The sequence below is a fragment of the Oncorhynchus gorbuscha genome, linkage group LG11 (assembly GCF_021184085.1).
Source record: "Oncorhynchus gorbuscha isolate QuinsamMale2020 ecotype Even-year linkage group LG11, OgorEven_v1.0, whole genome shotgun sequence".
NCBI lineage: Eukaryota > Metazoa > Chordata > Actinopteri > Salmoniformes > Salmonidae > Oncorhynchus > Oncorhynchus gorbuscha.
The window spans coordinates 61,191,200-61,212,554 of NC_060183.1; the positions used below are offsets into that span (position 1 = coordinate 61,191,200).

Here is a 21,355-nt window from a genome sequence, read left to right on the forward strand (position 1 = left end):
CAGGGAACCCAACCCAGGCTATGTAACAACACCCAGTAGTAAACATTAAGGGAGGGAGTAGGGTTTCTTTAAAAGTTGTGTTACTAGCTGAAATAGTCCCATTAAAACCTAACCACTGTGCTACTGATGCCAGCGCTGTGGAATGAGCCAAGGATATTATAGCAACACTAGCACCATTGCTATCAGGCTACTGCTAACAAGCTATTGCTATTTCCAATTAGATGACCCGTTTGGACCTTTTTAGGTCAGTCAGATAGGAAAAGGCAGAGACACAGATTGAACTGCCGCAATCTCTAGCTAGTTAGTCAGGAATGGCAGTGAACTTTTCAAGCTTTTACTCTGTACATTTCTCACGTTCTCTCCTTCCCTCTATCGCTCTCTCTCTCTCTTGGGTGTGATAGTATCGGTCTTTTCTCTAAACACATGATAATCAGGTGCCTAAAGCATGTCATGCGTGAACGGGCCGGGAAAAATGCTAATGTTACATCACAACCAAGAAAGTAGACGCAAAACCACTGCAGTAGTATATAGTTTGCATATGCCATGGTTATGTGTCTCTGTTCCAGTATTAAACATAGGAAAAGCACACACACATGCATACAGACTACCACCATCACAGCAAGCACACCACCCCTTTGTCTTACTCGAAGAAATGCTTCAGGCTAAATATGTATTTTGACCTCAATAAGGTTATTGTTAAGTATTAATCAAACAAATAAACAGCCTATAACAGACTATTTCTGTTTGTAAAAATGTTATTGATTGATGGACAGGTACGTTCGTGGGCGGGGCGTGTGACCGGGACATGGAGCAGGGGAGATGCTTGCCCTGTGATCACGGCCACACCTACACAGAACACTCCAACGGGATGAACCACTGCCTGCCCTGCACGCACTGCCGCAAGGGTAATGAAGTCCTCTGCTGTTTATTTGTAGTCCTGTAAAAGAACAAACAATTACCTGATACCTGGCCTCTTTTAGCTGTCCTTAAAGAACTGTCTTACAAGTTTGTGTCGTTAGAAGAAGAGACTCTCCATTTCACATGAAGTTAGCTATTAGCTAACCACAATGTCTCTCTCTCTCTCTTGTATCTGTTGCCAATTCATGAACTATTAACCAAGGTAGACACCAATTCCGGGAGTCTACTCATGGAGCTTTGGGCATTCACAGTTTAGCTTGATATACTTTTGTTCCAGAGAGTGCAGAATAATACATGGTGGCTTTCTCCCTGTCCTCAAAGCTCCATGATAATTTGATACAGTGGTATAACATGGCATACGAGGGTGTGCCTGTCTTAGTTTTTTTCACACAAACTGAATGCAGAGTGTGTGTTACCTGTCTCAGGAAAGTTGTGTGTGTGTGTGTGTGTGTTCGTACATTACCTTGCAAAGCAGTTCGGTGTGGCTTTGTGCCATGTGAAAGGCCTGACCCACTGAAAGGAGATAACTGTTACAGGGGAGAAACATGTTTTGTGTTGTGAAAGAGCTTTATTATGCGAGTGCTTCAGTGCATACATATCTCACAGTAAACATTGGAAAGATTAGTAATAATAACTTAGTAATATATACCATCTGAAACAGAACTGAAAATAAACTTTTACCTAAACTATTGAATGTATGATACAATATATATACAGTATATACATACAAATATATGTGGACACCGCTTCAAATGAGTGGATTCAGCTATTTCAGCCACACGATTGATAACAGGTGTATAAAATCGAGCACACAGCCATGCAATCTCCATAGATAAATACTGGCAGTAGAATGGCCTTACCGAATAGCTCAGTGACTTTCAATGTGGCACCGTCATAGAATGCCACCTTTCCAACAAGTCAGTTTGTCAAATTTCTGCCCTGCTAGAGCTGCCCCGGTCAACTGTCAGAGCTGTTATTGTGAAGTGGAAACGTCTAGGAGCAACAACAGCTCAGCCGCAAAGTGGTAGGCCACACAAGCTCACAGAACAGGAACACCGAGTGCTGAAGCGCGTAGCGCGTAAAAATCATCTGTCCTCGGTTGGAACTCTCACTATCGAGTACCAAACTGCCTCTGGAAGCAACGTGATCACAATAACTGTTTGTCAGGAGCTTCATGAAATTGATTTCCATGGCTGAGCAGCCGCACACAAGCCTAAGATCAACATACGCAATGCCAATTGTCGGCTGGAGTTGTGTAAAGCTTGCCACCATTGGAAACGCGTTCTCTGGAGTGATGAATCACGCTCCACCGTCTGGCAGTCCGACGGACAAATCTGGGTTTGGCGAATCTGGGTTAATGCTCCCTGCTCCCTCCCTGCCCCAATTCATAGTGCCAACTGTTAAGTTTGGTGGAAGACTAATAATGGTTTGGGGCTGTTTTTCGTGTTTCGGGCTAGTTCCAGTGAAGGGAAATCTTAGCACTACAGTATACAGTGACATTCTATACAATTATGTGCTTCCAACTTTGTGGAAACAGTTTGGGGAAGGCCCTTTCCTATTTCAGCATGACAATGCCCCCGTGCACAAAGCGAGGTCCATACAGAAATGGTATTACGAGATCGGTGTAGAAGAACTGGCCTGCACGGAGCCCTGACAGCAACCCCATCGAACACCTTTGGGATGATTTGGAACTTCGACTGCAAGCAATGTTCCAACATCTAGTGGAAAGCCTTCCCAGAAGAGTGGAGGCTGTTATAGCAGCAAAGGAGGACCAACTCCGTATTAATACCCATGATTTTGGAATGAGATGTTTGACGACCAAGTGTCCACATACCTTTGGTCATGTAGTGTATGGTGGGCTGTTCTTAAGCCCGACACAAAGTGGAGTGCCTGGATACAGCACTTAGCCGTGGTATATTGGCCATATACATTTTACATTACATTTACATTTAAGTCATTTAGCAGACGCTCTTATCCAGAGCGACTTACAAATTGGTGCATTCACCTTATGACATCCAGTGGGACAGTCACTTAACAATAGTGCATCTAAAACTTAGGGGGGGTGGGGTGAGAGGGATTACTTAACCTATCCTAGGTATTCCTTAAAGAGGTGGGGTTTCAGGTGTCTCCGGAAGGTGGTGATTGACTCCGCTGTCCTGGCGTCGTGAGGGAGTTTGTTCCACCATTGGGGGGCCAGGGCAGCGAACAGTTTTGACTGGGCTGAGCGGGAGCTGTACTTCCTCAGTGGTAGGGAGGCGAGCAGGCCAGAGGTGGATGAACGCAGTGCCCTTGTTTGGGTGTAGGGCCTGATCAGAGCCTGGAGGTACTGAGGTGCCGTTCCCCTCACAGCTCCGTAGGCAAGCACCATGGTCTTGTAGCGGATGCGAGCTTCAACTGGAAGCCAGTGGAGAGAACGGAGGAGCGGGGTGACGTGAGAGAACTTGGGAAGGTTGAACACCAGACGGGCTGCGGCGTTCTGGATGAGTTGAAGGGGTTTAATGGCACAGGCAGGGAGCCCAGCCAACAGCGAGTTGCAGTAATCCAGACGGGAGATGACAAGTGCCTGGATTAGGACCTGCGCCGCTTCCTGTGTGAGGCAGGGTCGTACTCTGCGGATGTTGTAGAGCATGAACCTACAGGAACGGGCCACCGCCTTGATGTTAGTTGAGAACGACAGGGTGTTGTCCAGGATCACACCAAGGTTCTTGGCGCTCTGGGAGGAGGACACAGTGGAGTTGTCAACCGTGATGGCGAGATCATGGAACGGGCAGTCCTTCCCCGGGAGGAAGAGCAGCTCCGTCTTGCCGAGGTTCAGCTTGAGGTGGTGATCCGTCATCCACACTGATATGTCTGCCAGACATGCAGAGATGCGATTCGCCACCTGGTCATCAGAAGGGGGAAAGGAGAAGATTAATTGTGTGTCGTCTGCATAGCAATGATAAGAGAGACCATGTGAGGTTATGACAGAGCCAAGTGACTTGGTGTATAGCGAGAATAGGAGAGGGCCAAGAACAGAGCCCTGGGGGACACCAGTGGTGAGAGCGCGTGGTGAGGAGACAGATTCTCGCCACGCCACCTGGTAGGAGCGACCTGTCAGGTAGGACGCAATCCAAGCGTGGGCCGCGCCGGAGATGCCCAACTCGGAGAGGGTGGAGAGGAGGATCTGATGGTTCACAGTATCGAAGGCAGCCGATAGATCTAGAAGGATGAGAGCAGAGGAGAGAGAGTTAGCTTTAGCAGTGCGGAGCGCCTCCGTGATACAGAGGAGAGCAGTCTCAGTTGAATGACTAGTCTTGAAACCTGACTGATTTGGATCAAGAAGGTCATTCAGAGAGAGATAGCGGGAGAGCTGGCCAAGGACGGCACGTTCAAGAGTTTTGGAGAGAAAAGAAAGAAGGGATACTGGTCTGTAATTGTTGACATCGGAGGGATCGAGTGTAGGTTTTTTCAGAAGGGGTGCAACTCTCGCTCTCTTGAAGACGGAAGGGACGTAGCCAACGGTCAGGGATGAGTTGATGAGCGAGGTGAGGTAAGGGAGAAGGTCTCCGGAAATGGTCTGGAGAAGAGAGGAGGGGATAGGGTCAAGCGGGCAGGTTGTTGGGCGGCCGGCCGTCACAAGACGCGAGATTTCATCTGGAGAGAGAGGGGAGAAAGAGGTCAGAGCATAGGGTAGGGCAGTGTGAGCAGAACCAGCGGTGTCGTTTGACTTAGCAAACGAGGATCGGATGTCGTCGACCTTCTTTTCAAAATGGTTGACGAAGTCATCTGCAGAGAGGGAGGAGGGGGGGAGGGGGCGGAGGATTCAGGAGGGAGGAGAAGGTGGCAAAGAGCTTCCTAGGGTTAGAGGCAGAAGCTTGGAATTTAGCGTGGTAGAAAGTGGCTTTAGCAGCAGAGACAGAGGAGGAAAATGTAGAGAGGAGGGAGTGAAAGGATGCCAGGTCCGCAGGGAGGCGAGTTTTCCTCCATTTCCGCTCGGCTGCCCGGAGCCCTGTTCTGTGAGCTCGCAATGAGTCATCGAGCCACGGAGCGGGAGGGGAGGACCGAGCCGGCCTGGAGGATAGGGGACATAGAGAGTCAAGGGATGCAGAGAGGGAGGAGAGGAGGGTTGAGGAGGCAGAATCAGGAGATAGGTGGGAGAAGGTTTGAGCGGAGGAAGAGATGATAGGATGGAAGAGGAGAGAGTAGCGGGGAGAGAGAGCGAAGGTTGGGACGGCGCGATACCATCCGAGTAGGGGCAGTGTGGGAGGTGTTGGATGAGAGCGAGAGGGAAAAGGATACAAGGCAGTGGTCGGAGACTTGGAGGGGAGTTGCAATGAGGTTAGTGGAAGAACAGCATCTAGTAAAGATGAGGTCGAGCGTATTGCCTGCCTTGTGAGTAGGGGGGGAAGGTGAGAGGGTGAGGTCAAAAGAGGAGAGGAGTGGAAAGAAGGAGGCAGAGAGGAAAGAGTCAAAGGTAGACGTGGGGAGGTTAAAGTCGCCCAGAACTGTGAGAGGTGAGCCGTCCTCAGGAAAGGAGCTTATCAAGGCATCAAGCTCATTGATGAACTCTCCGAGGGAACCTGGAGGGCGATAAATGATAAGGATGTTAAGCTTGAAAGGGCTAGTGACTGTGACAGCATGGAATTCAAAGGAGGCGATAGACAGATGGGTAAGGGGAGAAAGAGAGAATGACCACTTGGGAGAGATGAGGATCCCGGTGCCACCACCCCGCTGACCAGACGCTCTCGGGGTGTGCGAGAACACGTGGGCGGACGAAGAGAGAGCAGTAGGAGTAGCAGTGTTGTCTGTGGTGATCCATGTTTCCGTCAGGGCCAAGAAGTCGAGGGACTGGAGGGAGGCATGGGCTGAGATGAACTCTGCCTTGTTGACCGCAGATTGGCAGTTCCAGAGGCTACCGGAGACCTGGAACTCCACGTGGGTCGTGCGCGCTGGGACCACCAGAGTAGGGTGGCCGCGGCCACGCGGTGAGGAGCGTTTGTATGGTCTGTGCAGAGAGGAGAGAACAGGGATAAACCGACACATAGTTGACAGGCTACAGAAGAGGCTACGCTAATGCAAAGGAGATTGGAATGACAAGTGGACTACACGTCTCGAATGTTCAGAAAGTTAAGCTACGTAGCAAGAATCTTATTGACTAAAATGATTAAAATGATACAGTACTGCTGAAGTAGGCCAGCTGGCAGTGGGTGCGTTGTTGACACTACACTAATCAAGTCGTTCCGTTGAGTGTAATAGTTTCTGCAGTGTTGCTATTCGGGGCTAGCAGGCTAGCTAGCAGTGTTGTTTACGTTACGTTGCGTTAAAAGAACGACAATAGATGGCTAGCGAACCTAGAAAATCGCTCTAGACTACACAATTATCTTTGATACAAAGACGGCTATGTAGCTAGCTAAGTAGCTAGCTACGATCAAACAAATCAAACCGTTGTACTGTAATGAAAATGAAGTGAAAATGTGATACAACCTGTGAATGCGACCGGGTAGTTGAGTTCTATACAGAAGACGTTGGCTAGCGTTGGCTAGCTGTTGGCTAGCTAGCAGAGTCACCTACGTTAAGGACGACAAATAGCTGGCTAGCTAACCTCGGTAAATTAAGATAATCACTCTAAGACTACACACTCTAAACCTAAACAACACAATTATCTTGGATACGATGATACGATGATACGAAGACAGCAAAGACAGCTATGTAGCTAGCTGACACTAAACTAATCAAGTCGTTCAGTTGAGTGTAACAGTTTCTCCAGTGCAGCTAATCAGTGGACGTTAGCTAGCTGGCTAGTGAAGACTAGTGAAGACTACGTTAGGACGGCGAAATACGATAATTACGCAATTATCTTTTGATACAAAGACGGCTATGTAGCTAGCTGAGAAGAAATTGCTAAGATAAGACAAATCAAACCGTTGTGATATAATGAAATATAATGAAAAAGTTATACTACCCGTTGGAGCGACGTGCAGATGCGACCATTTTAATTTTAAGAGTTATTTCAATTACCTTGTTTGATTTATTTCTGCCCCATATAAAATAACAAATAAAAATACAAACTTTTGCAAGTGAATCCCGGATTACATAATACAGTAAAATATCCTGTAACCATTCTCTCTGTAATGTATTTTCACAGGAAGCCAAAACATCAAATAAGGCTGCATGACTTTAGGTTAGGATACAACTAAAGCACCAAAGCACAGCAATGCCTTTCATCCACACGTCCATGTTATTGGACGTGTACCACAAACTCCTGACGTGCCTTATTGCTATTATAAACTGGTTACCAATGTAATTAGAGCAGTAAAAATAAATGTTTTGTCATACCTGTGGTATAAGATTTGATATACCACGGCTGTCAGCCAATCAGCATTCAGAGCTTGAACCACACAGTTTATAATAGTACTTGTGGGTGGGTCTAATCGGGTGGGTCTAATCCTGAATGCTGATTTGTTAAAAACACATTCCAGCCAGTGTCTATTCCACAAATTGCCAATGGCTAAATCTATGACCTTAAAATGCTTATTTACTCTGTTCCATCTGACTGTGCAATCCATTGTCTCATCAGCCAAGCAATTTATCATTTTGATCTCCACTATATAAAGCATCTAGACATTATCTCACATTGCTTTTAGACTAACATTGAGTTTTTATCAGTAGACATTTGCTAAATATTTTTAATATTCAAATTCAATCTCCTGCTGTCCCATACAAATGAACGTGTCGGGACGAGACAGACAGACAGGCAGCGTTTTTATGGTTATATACAAAACTTCTTTTTTTATAGGTACAACAAAACACAGCTAATTTGCAGTCTTTCCAGCTTCAGTTTGAAGTGATTGTTACTGTAGCTGTGTGTAGTTGTGTGTTGTGTTGTTGGCTAGCTCCTCTGAACGATGGTGTTCTGACGAGTTAGCACATTTTCTATGCCAGGCGAAATCACGCCTCATCAGCTTATTGTTATGGAAGTATCCAAATAAATGTCACTTAAACAAATGCAAATACGGCTACTTTGCTGTTATTCTGGCTGCACTTTTTGACATGACTGTAAGTTAGCCGTAGTTGGCTTGCTAGCAGGCAAGGGATAAGAACGTTGCCAGCCAGTTTGGCAATGGAACATTTAGAACGAACGACTGGGTGGCGTCCATAGATAGAGAACAAAAAGACTGAACGATTGGGTTGCGTCTCCAGCAACCCAGATTTGTGTAGGGACTATATCTTGTGTACTTATGAAATAGTATGAATAAATTCATCAAAATAACTTTAATGAAAATATGTCAATCATTATTTGAATATGTTGTATAAACCTGTTGTATAAAAGTGATAATGCCCTCGAAGCCGGTGTTTGCCCTAACAACACCCATGCCAATATATCCTCCAAACACCAGCTTCTCGGGCATTAACACTTAGGGTGCGTTCGTAAATTCACTTTGGAGTACCAGAGAGTGTAAATTTAGAGAACTGTCAAATTGTCCGTTCGTAAATTCAGAGCGCTTCGTTCTTGGAGTGTTTAGAGCACACACTGGACACTCTGGCCGAGGAGTAGGGTTGATCAGAGCGTTCTGGTTTAGCTGTTTTCATGTTATCCAGAGCGTTGGTGACTGTAACTGTGCTGCTGGCAAAAATGTAATTAAGCTGTTTTGCTGATGTTTACTGACACAGGCCATATTCATCAGGTGTTGAGCGTTCGTAAATGCATCAGTTATTCTGCGCTCTGGTACTAAGACGAGTGCTCTGAAATTGTAGTAGATAGCAAGTGTGAATGTACGAATGTGCCCTTAATTACGCTCGCTCTCACTCTCTCTCTTTTTCTCCCTCTTCAGATCAGAGCAAGACGGTACCTTGTACCAGTACCACAGACACCCAGTGCCAGTGTCGTGCGGGCACCTTCTGTGTGCCAGAGCAGGCCTGTGAGGTCTGCAAGAGATGTGCCAAGTGAGTGCCACCCTAAACATTTAGAACACTACTAAAACCACCAGAATAGAGTCCAGAAATCACCCCTGTAGGCCTACTAAACAGCAGCCTGGTCTCAGATCAGTTTTTACTCTATAGCCAACTTCTATTGTCGTTGCCATGAGTTGTCAAGGTGTTGGCAAGACCGCACAAATTGATCTGAGTTTAGAATTATGTCATTTTTAACCAAGTGTCTACTGCACTAGCCCCTTCAAAAATAAAATACTAATTCCTTTTTCTTGTCTTCCTAGGTGTAAAGTGGGGGAGGGGGAGGTGAAGAAATGCACCCCCATTTCCAACACTTTGTGTAGGAAACTGGACGTCTCACCTACCCTCCACCTTCCTACCCTCCCCACCCCCGCCCCCAGCTCACCAAGGACCATAGGTAGGCCTACATATGTCTTTAGCTATCTGTTTTATAGGCTCTGAATCTGTTTTATTGAGGACAGATTAAATAAACAGAATGAACTGTATATAGTTGATACACTGATATTTTTTCAGCTTAAATAACATGACACTTGCTTGTTAGTGGAGCGCAAATTCCTAATTTACTGAAGTCATAGGCTATGGGGTGTTTAATTGTGAAAAATAAGCATAGTTTTTATCAAGTCTGAGATGTGATTCTGATTGATTGTGTTTCCTCATTTCTCCTCCCCAAAAGCTACGCCATTGGTCATTCTGCTCCTGCTCTTCCTCCTCTCCATTGGGATTGGTGTGTGGCTTTGGATCAAGAAGCCATGTACATTTCAGCCAGGTGAGTAACAAAAACAAATGTCCCTCGCCACTCGCTGTGTATTGAAATACATATTGACACAACACTGCAGATTGGTTGTCTGATATGGTTGTTGTCTAATTCTCCATGTGTTTTAGTTTGTCTTTCAGGTTCAGACAGTCGCTGTGACTCCAATGAGATCGTGAAGATTCCCATCGTAAGTTTTCCCCTCTCTACTCCTTTAGTTAAAGTATGTCTTTGGGGTTATGTTATCTATCAGTGTAGATAAAAAAAATCTGAATTCATCATGAGGGGACAGTGGCTCGTGTGTCTGCGTACCTACATAAATGTAGTCAGATCCGGCCCTATGTGACATTTTGTTGTGTGTCCCCCACCGCTACCTTGTGAGCACAACATTTTAGTGCCCGCCCTTGACAGCAGAGAGTTAATATGATGCGTTGAGAAAATGTTGCAGTTTTAAAGCAAGTTTGCTGCAATTCTACACATTTTGCCATGGGGCGTAGAGAAGATTTCGCAACTCATTTCATACAATTCTACAAATTTTCCCATGTTGCAGAGAGAAATGTTTGCATATCTAAGTGACTAACAAAATCAATGGGGCCCCCTGGTCATTAATTCGACCATGATTACTACAAGTTTAGATAACTGGCTGACAAAACTTTTTAGCTGACATGGGCTGATTGAGTGACTGCCAATTACTGACATAACAAGAGAAAAACTGCTGATGCACAACCACATTTTGAAATTGCACCTTGTGTATTCTACCATTATAACTCTCAACAGTAAGTTGAGATCCTGACTGAGTTCCTAAAAATGTATCTGCGGGCCTATAAAGGGGGGGCTGGGCCACCAGTTGACCATCCCTGGTGTATATCAGTCTGTTGGCTGTATATGAATCTTCGGTGGGGAATTGTTTTCATGCATCTTCTCAGAATGTCTCAGTGAACTTTGATCTGCTAAGTGACACAGTCGAAGGTCATAGTGATGCGTCACTCACTTTTTCTGGTCTTGGCAGAAGATTAGTCACACCGGCCTGAACCATATCAACTAATTATGATTACATCTATGATATGAATGTGCTCTCTCTCTATCTTTCTCTCTCTCTATGTAAATCTCTCTCTTTTAGGATGAGAGTGGACCCACAGCAGAGGAGAGACAAAACAGCCAGAACGCTGGCCTGGAGGAGGAAGAAGCAGAGGAGGTCCGTCCCGAGTCACGTCCCTTGCTGCAGGAGACCCAGGGTAGGCTGATCAAGGCCTCCCCTCCCCTGAGCCTGGGGGAGGACGAGGACCGTGGCCTGGGTGACAGCCTGCCCAACACCACCAGCTCCTCCCAGACAAGTTTGTCGGCCTTGCCCACCGCCGGGGCAGCCTCGTCGAGCAGCTCTCCCCGACACAGCCCCTCCACCCAGAGACTGCAGCCCACAGCCGGGGTGAGAGAAGGAGGGAGAGGTGGTTGGGGGGCAGTGGAGGGAGGGAAATGTTGAAGAATATGGGGGCAGAGAAGGTTAGAAGAGGGCAGGTACCTTGCAAGAGAGGGGAGCAGGGGGAGCGTGAAATCAGGGGGGATTGGGGGACAGGGACCCTGGGGATAGGAATGGCCTAGGACACGAAACCAAACAGACCCTGCTAGCAGCAGATCATGTGAGCACGGAGACGAGTTGTGCATTCCTGCAGCAGACACATATCCTGAGAAGTGCAATAACAATAGCACATTGCAAGTTTGAGTATTTTCACCAAGGCAGACTTTCATAACACTAATAATATTTTACTGACAGTATTTCTGAACACAAAGGGGATTTTGTCCTCGGTAGTCTGTAGAAGGGCTGTGGTGAACTCTTGTTTTTTCTCCTGTCGTGTTTCAGGATGATCCTCTACAGAAGAGATTGGTGCCCCTGCAAGGTAAGGGACCCCGCACAGAGCTGGAGTGTGGTCCGGGTTCTAGTAGGGAGGCAGTGGTGTAGTGGAGCGTATTTTTCAGTGGGTATTGCGTATACTCTCTTCTTAATCCCAACTGATACGTATTTAAGTAGTGTGGTGGAAGTATACGCTGTATAAATTAATAAGGCTGATGGAACAGATCAGAATGTTTAGCATAAAATGTTGATTAACTATTATTTATTTGTTCAAAATTGCAATTGCTGGAAAACACCATTCTAAAACGCGCACTGCACATGCAAGCAGTTTCATAGAAATAGATGGAAATATCCGTTAGAAATGTATCATGTGTTGTTAATATGACTAGCATAATGCCTTTGGCTGATAGACAATGAAACAAAGTTGTTGTTTTTTAACTAAAAAAACAATAGAACAGGAGAACACATGAGTAGGTCTTTATACAAATAATTGCCTCCATGTTTCTATGGTGGAATTTTTGCAATACGCTACTTTAAAGCAAGGTAAGACATGCCTATGAAGTAAAACTTCCAGGTGTCAAACAATTAAGGAACAGGAAACATATAGCAGTGCTAATGATAGGCCTAACTGTCTTCTGATAGATGGACAGGCTTTCCAAAAACCTTCTTTATTAAATGTTAATTAGCTACAAAGTAGCCTGTGCCTACCTGTCAGAATGATGTCATGATTATTTGCATCAATCCAGTGGACATTTATTTTGCCTACTCCATCTTATGTGCAACAGAAGCACAGCTAACCAAACAACAGTGCTAGGTGCCTGCACACTTGAATTAAAGGGTAACTACACTCAAAACTCAACATTTCTTCGATTTTTTTCCAGATCTCAAAAGTGGTCTCCTGGTATGGGGCAATCATTGTTATGGACTTAAAACATACAATTTCGTTGTTTTTCTGTTGAAGAAGTGTGACCTTGAGAGTGAAAACCTAATAAAATAGGGAAGGATCTGAAAACTATGAATTTCTGACTCCGTTGACAGCCTCATTTATTTGTTTCAACTGTACACCTAATCTAAGCCTACTTGCACAGTACAGCTTGGCTTGGCCTGACTGTGAAAGACCAATATGGGATTTATGGTTTTAGGTCATTCAGAGTGTATGTGACTGTTTCTCATTTCACATAGGACGCCTTGGAAACATTAGAGTATACCCACTTCTCCAGGCACCACTACACCACTGTAGGGAGGGGTTCCACAAACACCATACACAACACATTCATCATATCCTGACTGCGGTCTGTTCAGAAGAGTGAATTGTTACAGAACAGTCTGATAGAAATGTATTGTCTATATGTTACATCTTATATGCAAGGTTTGAGTATTTCCACTTCTTGAATACACTCCATAGAGATGGAATAACGTCGAGTTCATGTCAGCCCTCAGCAAGTGGATTTTATATGTGGATTTTATGTCCTTTGTCACTCATCCTATGATGAATAGGGATTTGAATTGAATGAATAGGGACTACAGGAATACGGGATTTACCTAAAGAATAGTTTTTGCTACTGAACTATAGTCAGTATAGCTTGGCTTTGTTTTTATCTCTGCCTGAAGTAAATTGCGTGTGTATAGCACTTATTTACTATTGGCTCCACGGTTTAACCTTGTTAGCTCTGTATTCAGTGGTTAATTGCTTTACAAGTTAATTCCCCGGCATTAAGAGGTTAGAAACAATTTACAATTTGGATGCTAAAAAGGAGCTCTATTGTAAGGCTGAGAAAATGAACAAAATGTGACGGGGAAAGCACACCGCCACAGATTCAGGAACAGATCATAGTTGATGCAGAGCTTCTTTAGTTCAGTGCATGACTGTACATGTTTATCTATTGTTTAATATATTATTGTTTTCTGCTTGAGAATTGTAATTCATTTAAGTGAAATCATCAGGAAAAGGAAAAATTACGATAAAGAGTTATGCTTTCTAAAATAAAGGGCAGGAGTTTTTTTTCCTGACCATGTGACCAGTTCAGGAAAAAAGTCCGGACCTTACTTATTGTCTATAACTAAAGCACATATTTTCTTGGTGGTTAGGAAAACAGGAAAACTCCCCTATTTTTGATATCAGTAACAATGAATTAGCAAAGACGTAACCAAAGTAACACTTCTTCTCCTTTCTCTCCCCAGGAGATGAGACATCCCTGAAGAAGAGCTTCGACCTCTTCGACGAGTGCCTGGATGTGCGGATCCACAACAAGTTCTTCCGCTACATTGGTGTCAATGACAACCACATCAAGATGGCAGAGAGAGCCCTTCCTGGCGACAAGGTGTACGACCTGTTGAAGAACTGGATGCAGAAGGAGGGTCTGAAAGCAGACATCAACGCACTGCTCCAGGCCCTTCTCAGCCTGGACCAGAGGCGCTCCGCTGAGAGCATCGCCTTAGCTGCCATCAAGAGGGGCTACTACAAACACGCAGACACGCCTTGACACCCCCAGCCCACTGGGGGCGCTGCCTTGGAGACGCGTGTGGATTGCGATTAAATTAAAAACATTGTTGAAAGACAACGTCAACTCTTATTGGCCTAAATGGTCTGATGTATTCGGCCTTCAGGCCAGTGCTTTCTTATAAAATGGAGGAGTTGGAGATGGACATTGTTGTCTTTTGAAGATCAGACAAAATGGTTTGGTGTATTCGGGCCTATAGACCAGTACTCTCTAATGCAGGGTTTAGAGATGGACGTTGTTGTCTTGCAAGAAGACATCAACTGTAATCGGCTAATATGGCCTGGTGTATTCGGTCTTGATAGGCCAACACTTTCTAAAACTAAATGGAGGAGTTGGAGATGGATGTTGAGGTTATTTTAAGAGATGGCCTCAACACAAGTTAGCGGTCATTGTGGTCAGATGTAAGCTGAGGTGATTGGGTGGGTCTGAAGCTCACCTTCAATGATTTTATACCCTGCCCCTTCTCTCTGAGACTGACATGGTTTATAGGCCAATACTGACCCCTGGGACAGGGACATACACTGGTTTGTAGGAGTGGCATTAGCTAGATTTTGGCACTGATACTGTGTCTTCTTGATGCACTGGCCTCTGTCACATGAAGGGTTTAGAGTAACAAATGCCCATATTAGGAGGAAGTTTAAACTACAGGTAAAGAGACCATTTAAGCACAACGCTGTAAAAAAAAATGACAGTAAAATATGGAACATGGTTGACAATGCAGACTGATGAGTCATAACCGTATTAGAAGTTTTAACGCAGTTATAAATGGTCCATTTGAATATTTACATGTGTGTGTAAATATGTCTCATACGGTGGCTTGTTACTGTTTACAAATTCCAGAATTTGTTTATGAATTGAAATGTGCCATAGGCTCATTTAAAGTGAATAAGTGCAGGTAAGGGCAAGGAAGCTGTTTTTTTTATAAATGCAGAAGTGACTAAACTGAATGTTTTATAGACCGCATTGTTAGTTGTTTTGTTTTTCAGTGTTAATGCATTCTCACCCCACTGGGCACAGATGTCAATTCAACGTCTATTCCACTTTGGTTCCAAGTGATTTCATTGAAATGACGTGGAAACAATGTTGATTCAACCAGTGTGTCCCGTGGGACACTTGTTGGAAGTTATTTCCATAGCTATTTCTTTTGTTAGTCAAATGTTTCTAAACAGTTCCTACAAACACTCAGAGCCCTCAAGGTTCCATCATTTTTTATTTATTGTTATTCATTGACATATTTATTTTAAACGGGTGGTGATTATGTGTCATTATTTATGCCATTCCGAACAAAGCAGCCCTGGAAAACTAAAGAGCACAGTAATGTGTTACTACATTATCAAGACTACATTTAGCTACAGGGCATCATGACTGAGATCAAATAGACAGGAGTGGCTGAACTGCGTTTGGGGTTAACCCTTTCCTGCTTTATGCCGGAGCACTGATCAAAGACTATGTTCAGTGCACATACGGTCAAAGAAGTTCATAGTTCCATATGCCATTTCTGCACATAGAGTTTCTTATTCAACCAAGGTGGTCATGATAATGTCCATTTTGTGTTAGGGCTCTTGTAGTGATTGTTAACACAATGTTTTTAATCTATTTGTGGGCTATTGTGAGCCTTTCTCTCTGTGGTAGAGGGCAGACTTTTCAAGCCTGAACTAATATGCCTGATTCACACTATAGGGGCGACCCAAATTGTACTTTTCACATTGTCCAGTACAGCTCTGCTTGGTTTGGCTCGGTAGTGTGAAAAGGCTACTAATGTATTGATACAAAGTTGGACCCCTTTATACATGTCAACAAACATGTATATACAGGTACGCAAATCACATTGCTTCTCATTGTTTGGCTCTGACAAGAAGATTAATGAAAGCTTTTCAGGATAGTTAATCCACGTTTATTTCCTGTAGCGTCCTTTGTACAAACATTTGTAAGAGTGTATTTATGTGCTTCACAAAATATATATGTACATACATACAGTTATTAACAAAAAATACAAACCTAAAAGCAGAAGGAACTGAATGAAGTGTGAAGTAAATGGTGTAGAATAGACTTAGTGAGGCCATAAGTGGTGAATCGGCCTAAGTACTAACTATGTTAGACACATTAAACTTGGTTTAGCCCCTTTTTCCCTGTAGTCTAGTGGTTACACTTGTGTAAAAAGGAAATCATTATATTTTATAGCTGAGATATGAAGCTACAGTGCTGGCACTGCCATCTATTGACAGACAATGAAAAACCAGCCTGCATCAATTTCTAGGGACCTTATTTTTTTCTTCATAATGCTTTTCTACAACCTTTTTTAACACATCCCTTCTGTTACAATATTACCTTTGAGACGGCTTTTGGCTTTTTTATGAAGTCTTAAGAGTTAGGGTTATGAATTGGTGTTCACATCATGTTTGTGCTCTGGCAATTGATTTGAGAATAGTTGTTTTTTTCTCTTTGTACTTCTTCATATTTTACTACAAGCCTCACACTTTTCTGTTTATTTGTTGCATAGCTTAAAAACGTGTTTATACTGCCCATGTAAATGTTTTATGAACAAAAAAAAACTCTTTAAGTAATTTTCTCCCTTAGACAATTGTTTGCTTGTGTCTGGATTTCAGATACGAATGTAGTAAAGCCATTGTATGTTTAATGTCAATTTTAAATAAATGGTTTGTACAAATATCTTGTATTTGCTTTTTATATTTTGTATTTTTGTATTAAAAAAAAATGTAACTAGGCAAGTCAGTTAAGTAAAAAAACGACGCTGGGCTAATTGTGCACAGCCCTATGGAACTCCCAATCACGTCCAGATGTGATACAGCCTGGATTGAGGCCTGGATAATTAATTAACCACTGAGTGCATGCAATATTAATGTATTTATACAACAATGTGTGAAACAATTGCATATTATTAAAGTAGCTGTCCAGGGAAAATCGTACTTGTAAAAATCCAAAGTGCACAGTTCCTATGCAATTTTAATGCACTTTTATGACACAAAGAAAAGGCTTAAACTATAAGGTACTTGTTTAGCTCTGCTAGCTGTGGCGTCGAGGAACTAGGGCAAGCACACTTGTAGTCGTTTTGTTTGGAACACTGCCCTGCATCCCCGCCAGCACACAATTACTATTGTTGATTATGCAATCCAAAAACGGTCCATTATAAATCGCACTCTGGGTCAGATGGGCGTCAGTGCTTAATTTGAGCCGGATCCCGAAACCTCTCTGTTTTTTACTTCTTCGTTCCGCAACCATTTCCGGTACCTCTCCTATTGCATTTCAAATTATTTTCACTGGTAGCTATGTAATAAGTGTAATAAAAGCAATCACTTAATTGATGTTGACTTCTCTATAATTCTACTGCTCCCTAAAAAACAATGTGAAAACGTGTTTGATATTCTAAGAATTGATTCATGTTGGAGCAGCCGGGTTGATGTTTTCCGCAACATTCTAGCCTATATAGTACAACACTGGTGAGAGAGAAGCGCGCATGTATCTCTCACCGAACTGAAGAGATTAACTTTCTATTATCTCTTTCCGCCTCTCTGGCCTGATAGACATGAGCCTGCAACACTCATCTTTCCAGCGTTCCACTTCGTCATTTATTTCCTTATAGAATCATAGCAGCAGGGGGTCCCACTGCACCCCTGATAGATTGAAATACATTTGCCAAAGTTTCGCTTCGTCGCCAAACCCACTGGCTCCAAGTCATCTACACGTCTCCGCGAGGTAAAGCCCAGCCTTATCTCAGCTCACTGGTCACCATAGCATGTGCTCCAGCAGGTATATCTCACTGGTCACCACCAAAGCCAATTCTTCCTTTGGCCGCCTTTCCTTCCAGTTCTCTGCTGCCAATGACTAGAATGAACTGCAAAAATCACTGAAGCTGGAGACTCATATTTCCATCACTAGCTTTAAGCACCAGCTGTCAGAGCAGCTCACAGATCACTGCACCTGTACATAGCCCATCTGGAAATACCCTATCCAACTACCTCATCCCTATACTGTATTTATTTATTTATCATGCTCCTTTGCACCCCAGTATCCCTACTTGCACATTCATCTTCTGTACGTCTACCACTCCAGTGTTTAATTGCTATATTGTAATTACTTCGCCACCATGGCCTATTTATTGCCTTACCTCACTTATCCTACCTCATTTGCACATGTTGTATATATACTTTTTCTACTGTATTATTGACTGTATGTTTATTTATTCCATGTGTAACTCTGTGTTGTTGTATGTGTCAAACTGCGTTGCTTTATCTTGGCCAGGTCGCAGTTGCAAATGAGAACTTCAGTTCAGCTACATTATTTATCTCATATGTATACGTATATACTGTACTCTATATCATCTACTGTATCTTTATGTAATACATGTATCACTAGCCACTTTAAACTATGCCACTTTGTTTACATACTCATCTCATATGTATATACTGTACTCGATACCATCTACTGCATCTTGCCTATGCCGCTCTGTACCATCACTCATTCATATATCTTTATGTACATATTCTTTATCCCTTTACACTGGTGTGTATAAGGTAGTCGTTTTGGAATTGTTCGCTAGATTACTCGTTGGTTATTACTGCATTGTCGGAACTAGAAGCACAAGCATTTCGCTACACTCACATTAACATCTGCTAACCATGTGTATGTGACAAATCAAATTTGATTTGATTTGAACTTGTTCTCAACTAGCCTACCTGGTTAAATAAAGGTGAAATATATATAGTATATATATTTTTTTAAGTTATAGAATTACTGCTGTCTGTACATAAATAAATGGAATAATTTAGAATACAACACCAAGAGTAAGCCTATCATTTAGCCACAGAGGATCAATAGCGTATTTTATTTTAATAGCCAAGCTGTGGATTGTGTGTTGCTCAATCACAAGGCATGCCTACAGTCACGAACGCGGCAAATCATGCAATATTTCAAATACATCGAGGGAAAACACAGGTGTAACGGCGTTCGTCTGTTGTAAGAAGAGAGTCGGACCGAAATGCAGCGTGTAGGTTACTCATGACTTTAATGAAAGAACGCGGTACATGAAATAACTGAAACTAAATACAAAAACAACAGAACGGAACGTGAAACTAATTACAGCCTATCTGGTGACTACAACACAGAGACAGGAACAAACACCCACGAAATACAAAGCGAACTCAGGCTGCCTAAATACGGTTCCCAATCAGAGACAACGATAAGCACCTGACTCTAATTGAGAATCGCCTCAGGCAGCCAAGCCTATACCACACCCCTAATCAGCCGCGATCCCAAATAATACAAACCCCAATACGAAACACAACATATAAACCCATGTCACACCCTGGCCTACCCAAACATATAACAAAAACACAAAATTCAATGACCAAGGCGTGACAACAGGTTGGAAAGCAAGTGGATCCTGCTGAAAATAGAAGACTAATCTGTCTACATGCTACCAATTTATCAACTTACAAATAGGCCTTTTGAGTGAACATTGTTGTTTTACAAAGTAAAGATAATACGGGAGAGATAATCATTTGGGACAAACATCAGCCATTGCTGGTGAGTGAGCTGCACATCATCGGGTGAGTCAGTGAAACTGTAAAGATTTTTTAGGTGTATAATTTCCTCCTCATATTGTACAATATGTTTGTCTCCCAGTGGTGCAAAGTACTTAAGTAAAAATACTTTAAAGTAGTACTTAAGTCATTTTTTGGGGTAACTGTACTTTTATCTGTACTTTTTTTTACTACTTTTACTTCACTACATTCCTAAAGAAAATAATATACTTTTTACTTCATACATACTTCCAAAAGTACTAGTCACATTTTGCATGCTTAGCAGGACAGGAAAAAATTCAAATTCACGCGCTTATCAAGAGAACATCCATGGCCTTCTGTACTGCCTCTGATCTGATGGAATCACAAAATACAAATGCTTTGTTTCTAAGTGATGTCTGAGTGTTGGAGTATGCACCTGGCTATCTGTAAGTGATGTCTGAGTGTTGGAGTATGCACCTGGCTATCTGTAAGTGATGTCTGAGTGTTGGAGTATGCACCTGGCTATCTGTAAGTGATGTCTGAGTGTTGGAGTATGCACCTGGCTATCTGTAAATGATGTCTGAGTGTTGGAGTATGCACCTGGCTATCTGTAAGTGATGTCAGTGTTGGATGTATCTGTAAATGATGTCTGAGTGTAAATGATGTCTGAGTGTTGGATGCACCTGGCTATCTGTAAATGATGATGTCACCTGAGTGTTGGTGTTGGAGTATGCACCTGGCTATCTGTAAATGATGTCTGAGTGTTGGAGTATGCACCTGGCTATCTGTAAATGATGTCTGAGTGTTGGAGTATGCACCTGGCTATCTGTAAATGATGTCTGAGTGTTGGAGTATGCACCTGGCTATCTGTAAGTGATGTCTGAGTGTTGGAGTATGCACCTGGCTATCTGTAAATGATGTCTGAGTGTTGGAGTATGCACCTGGCTATCTGTAAGTGATGTCTGAGTGTTGGAGTATGCACCTGGCTATCTGTAAATGATGTCTGAGTGTTGGAGTATGCACCTGGCTATCTGTAAATGATGTCTGAGTGTTGGAGTATGCACCTGGCTATCTGTAAATGATGATGTCTGAGTGTTGGAGTATGCACCTGGCTATCTGGCTGTAAATGATGTCTGAGTGTTGGAGTATGCACCTGGCTATCTGTAAGTGATGTCTGAGTGTTGGAGTATGCACCTGGCTATCTCTAAATTAAATAAAAACAAGAAAATGGTGCTTTCTGGTTTGCTTAATATAAAGAATTAGAAATTATTTTACTTTTGACACATAAGCATATTTTAGCAATTACATTTACTTTTGATACTTAAGTATATTTAAAACCAAATACTTTTAGACTTTTACTCAAGTAGTATTTTACTGGATGACTTTCACTTTTACTTGAGTCATTTTCTATTAAGGTATCTTTACTTTTACTCAAGTATGACAATTGGCTTTTCCCACCACTGGTGCCTCCATACACCTAGGCCTAGGCTATTGATGGATTCAAGATATTTTTATCAAAGTAGCCTGTCATGTCGATAATTTGAGGTATAAAAAAATATTCTGCTGAAGTCCCCAGTCATCTAAAATTATGTAGGAGTGCATTAAATGCATTTATAAAAGGCAACATTTTTCCCAGACCCTAGGCTAGAAAAAAATGTCCCCCATGTGTGCAACTTCTGCAATCGCCTCTACTCTACTTCTCTATGCCAGTAGGCAAAAGCATTGAAAATGCATGCAATGCTTTATTATAAAGGTGATTTGTTTTCAAGTGTTCTGGTACCTCAGAGCCCACCCTGTCACCTCGCTCTGGGGCTCACATTTTGTTCCGGCACCTCCCAATTTACAAACTAAGCACTGGTGGGCATGTTTTGAAAGCTTGTTCTAT

General features: G+C 43.0%; 1 protein-coding gene across 1 annotated transcript in view; it reads left to right on the forward strand.

The window, feature by feature from the left end:
* LOC124049049 (tumor necrosis factor receptor superfamily member 10B-like) overlaps positions 1-16,618 on the forward strand; it is a 41,771-nt gene extending 25,153 nt beyond the window's left edge. The window contains exons 3-10 of the mRNA XM_046370351.1: positions 774-905; positions 8,730-8,841; positions 9,111-9,244; positions 9,521-9,613; positions 9,730-9,788; positions 10,719-11,024; positions 11,457-11,493; positions 13,629-16,618. Coding sequence (XP_046226307.1) covers positions 774-905; positions 8,730-8,841; positions 9,111-9,244; positions 9,521-9,613; positions 9,730-9,788; positions 10,719-11,024; positions 11,457-11,493; positions 13,629-13,930 — 1,175 coding nt within the window. The 3' untranslated portion in view covers positions 13,931-16,618. The remainder of the gene's footprint in view (positions 1-773; positions 906-8,729; positions 8,842-9,110; positions 9,245-9,520; positions 9,614-9,729; positions 9,789-10,718; positions 11,025-11,456; positions 11,494-13,628) is intronic.
* The last annotated feature ends 4,737 nt before the right edge of the window (positions 16,619-21,355 follow it).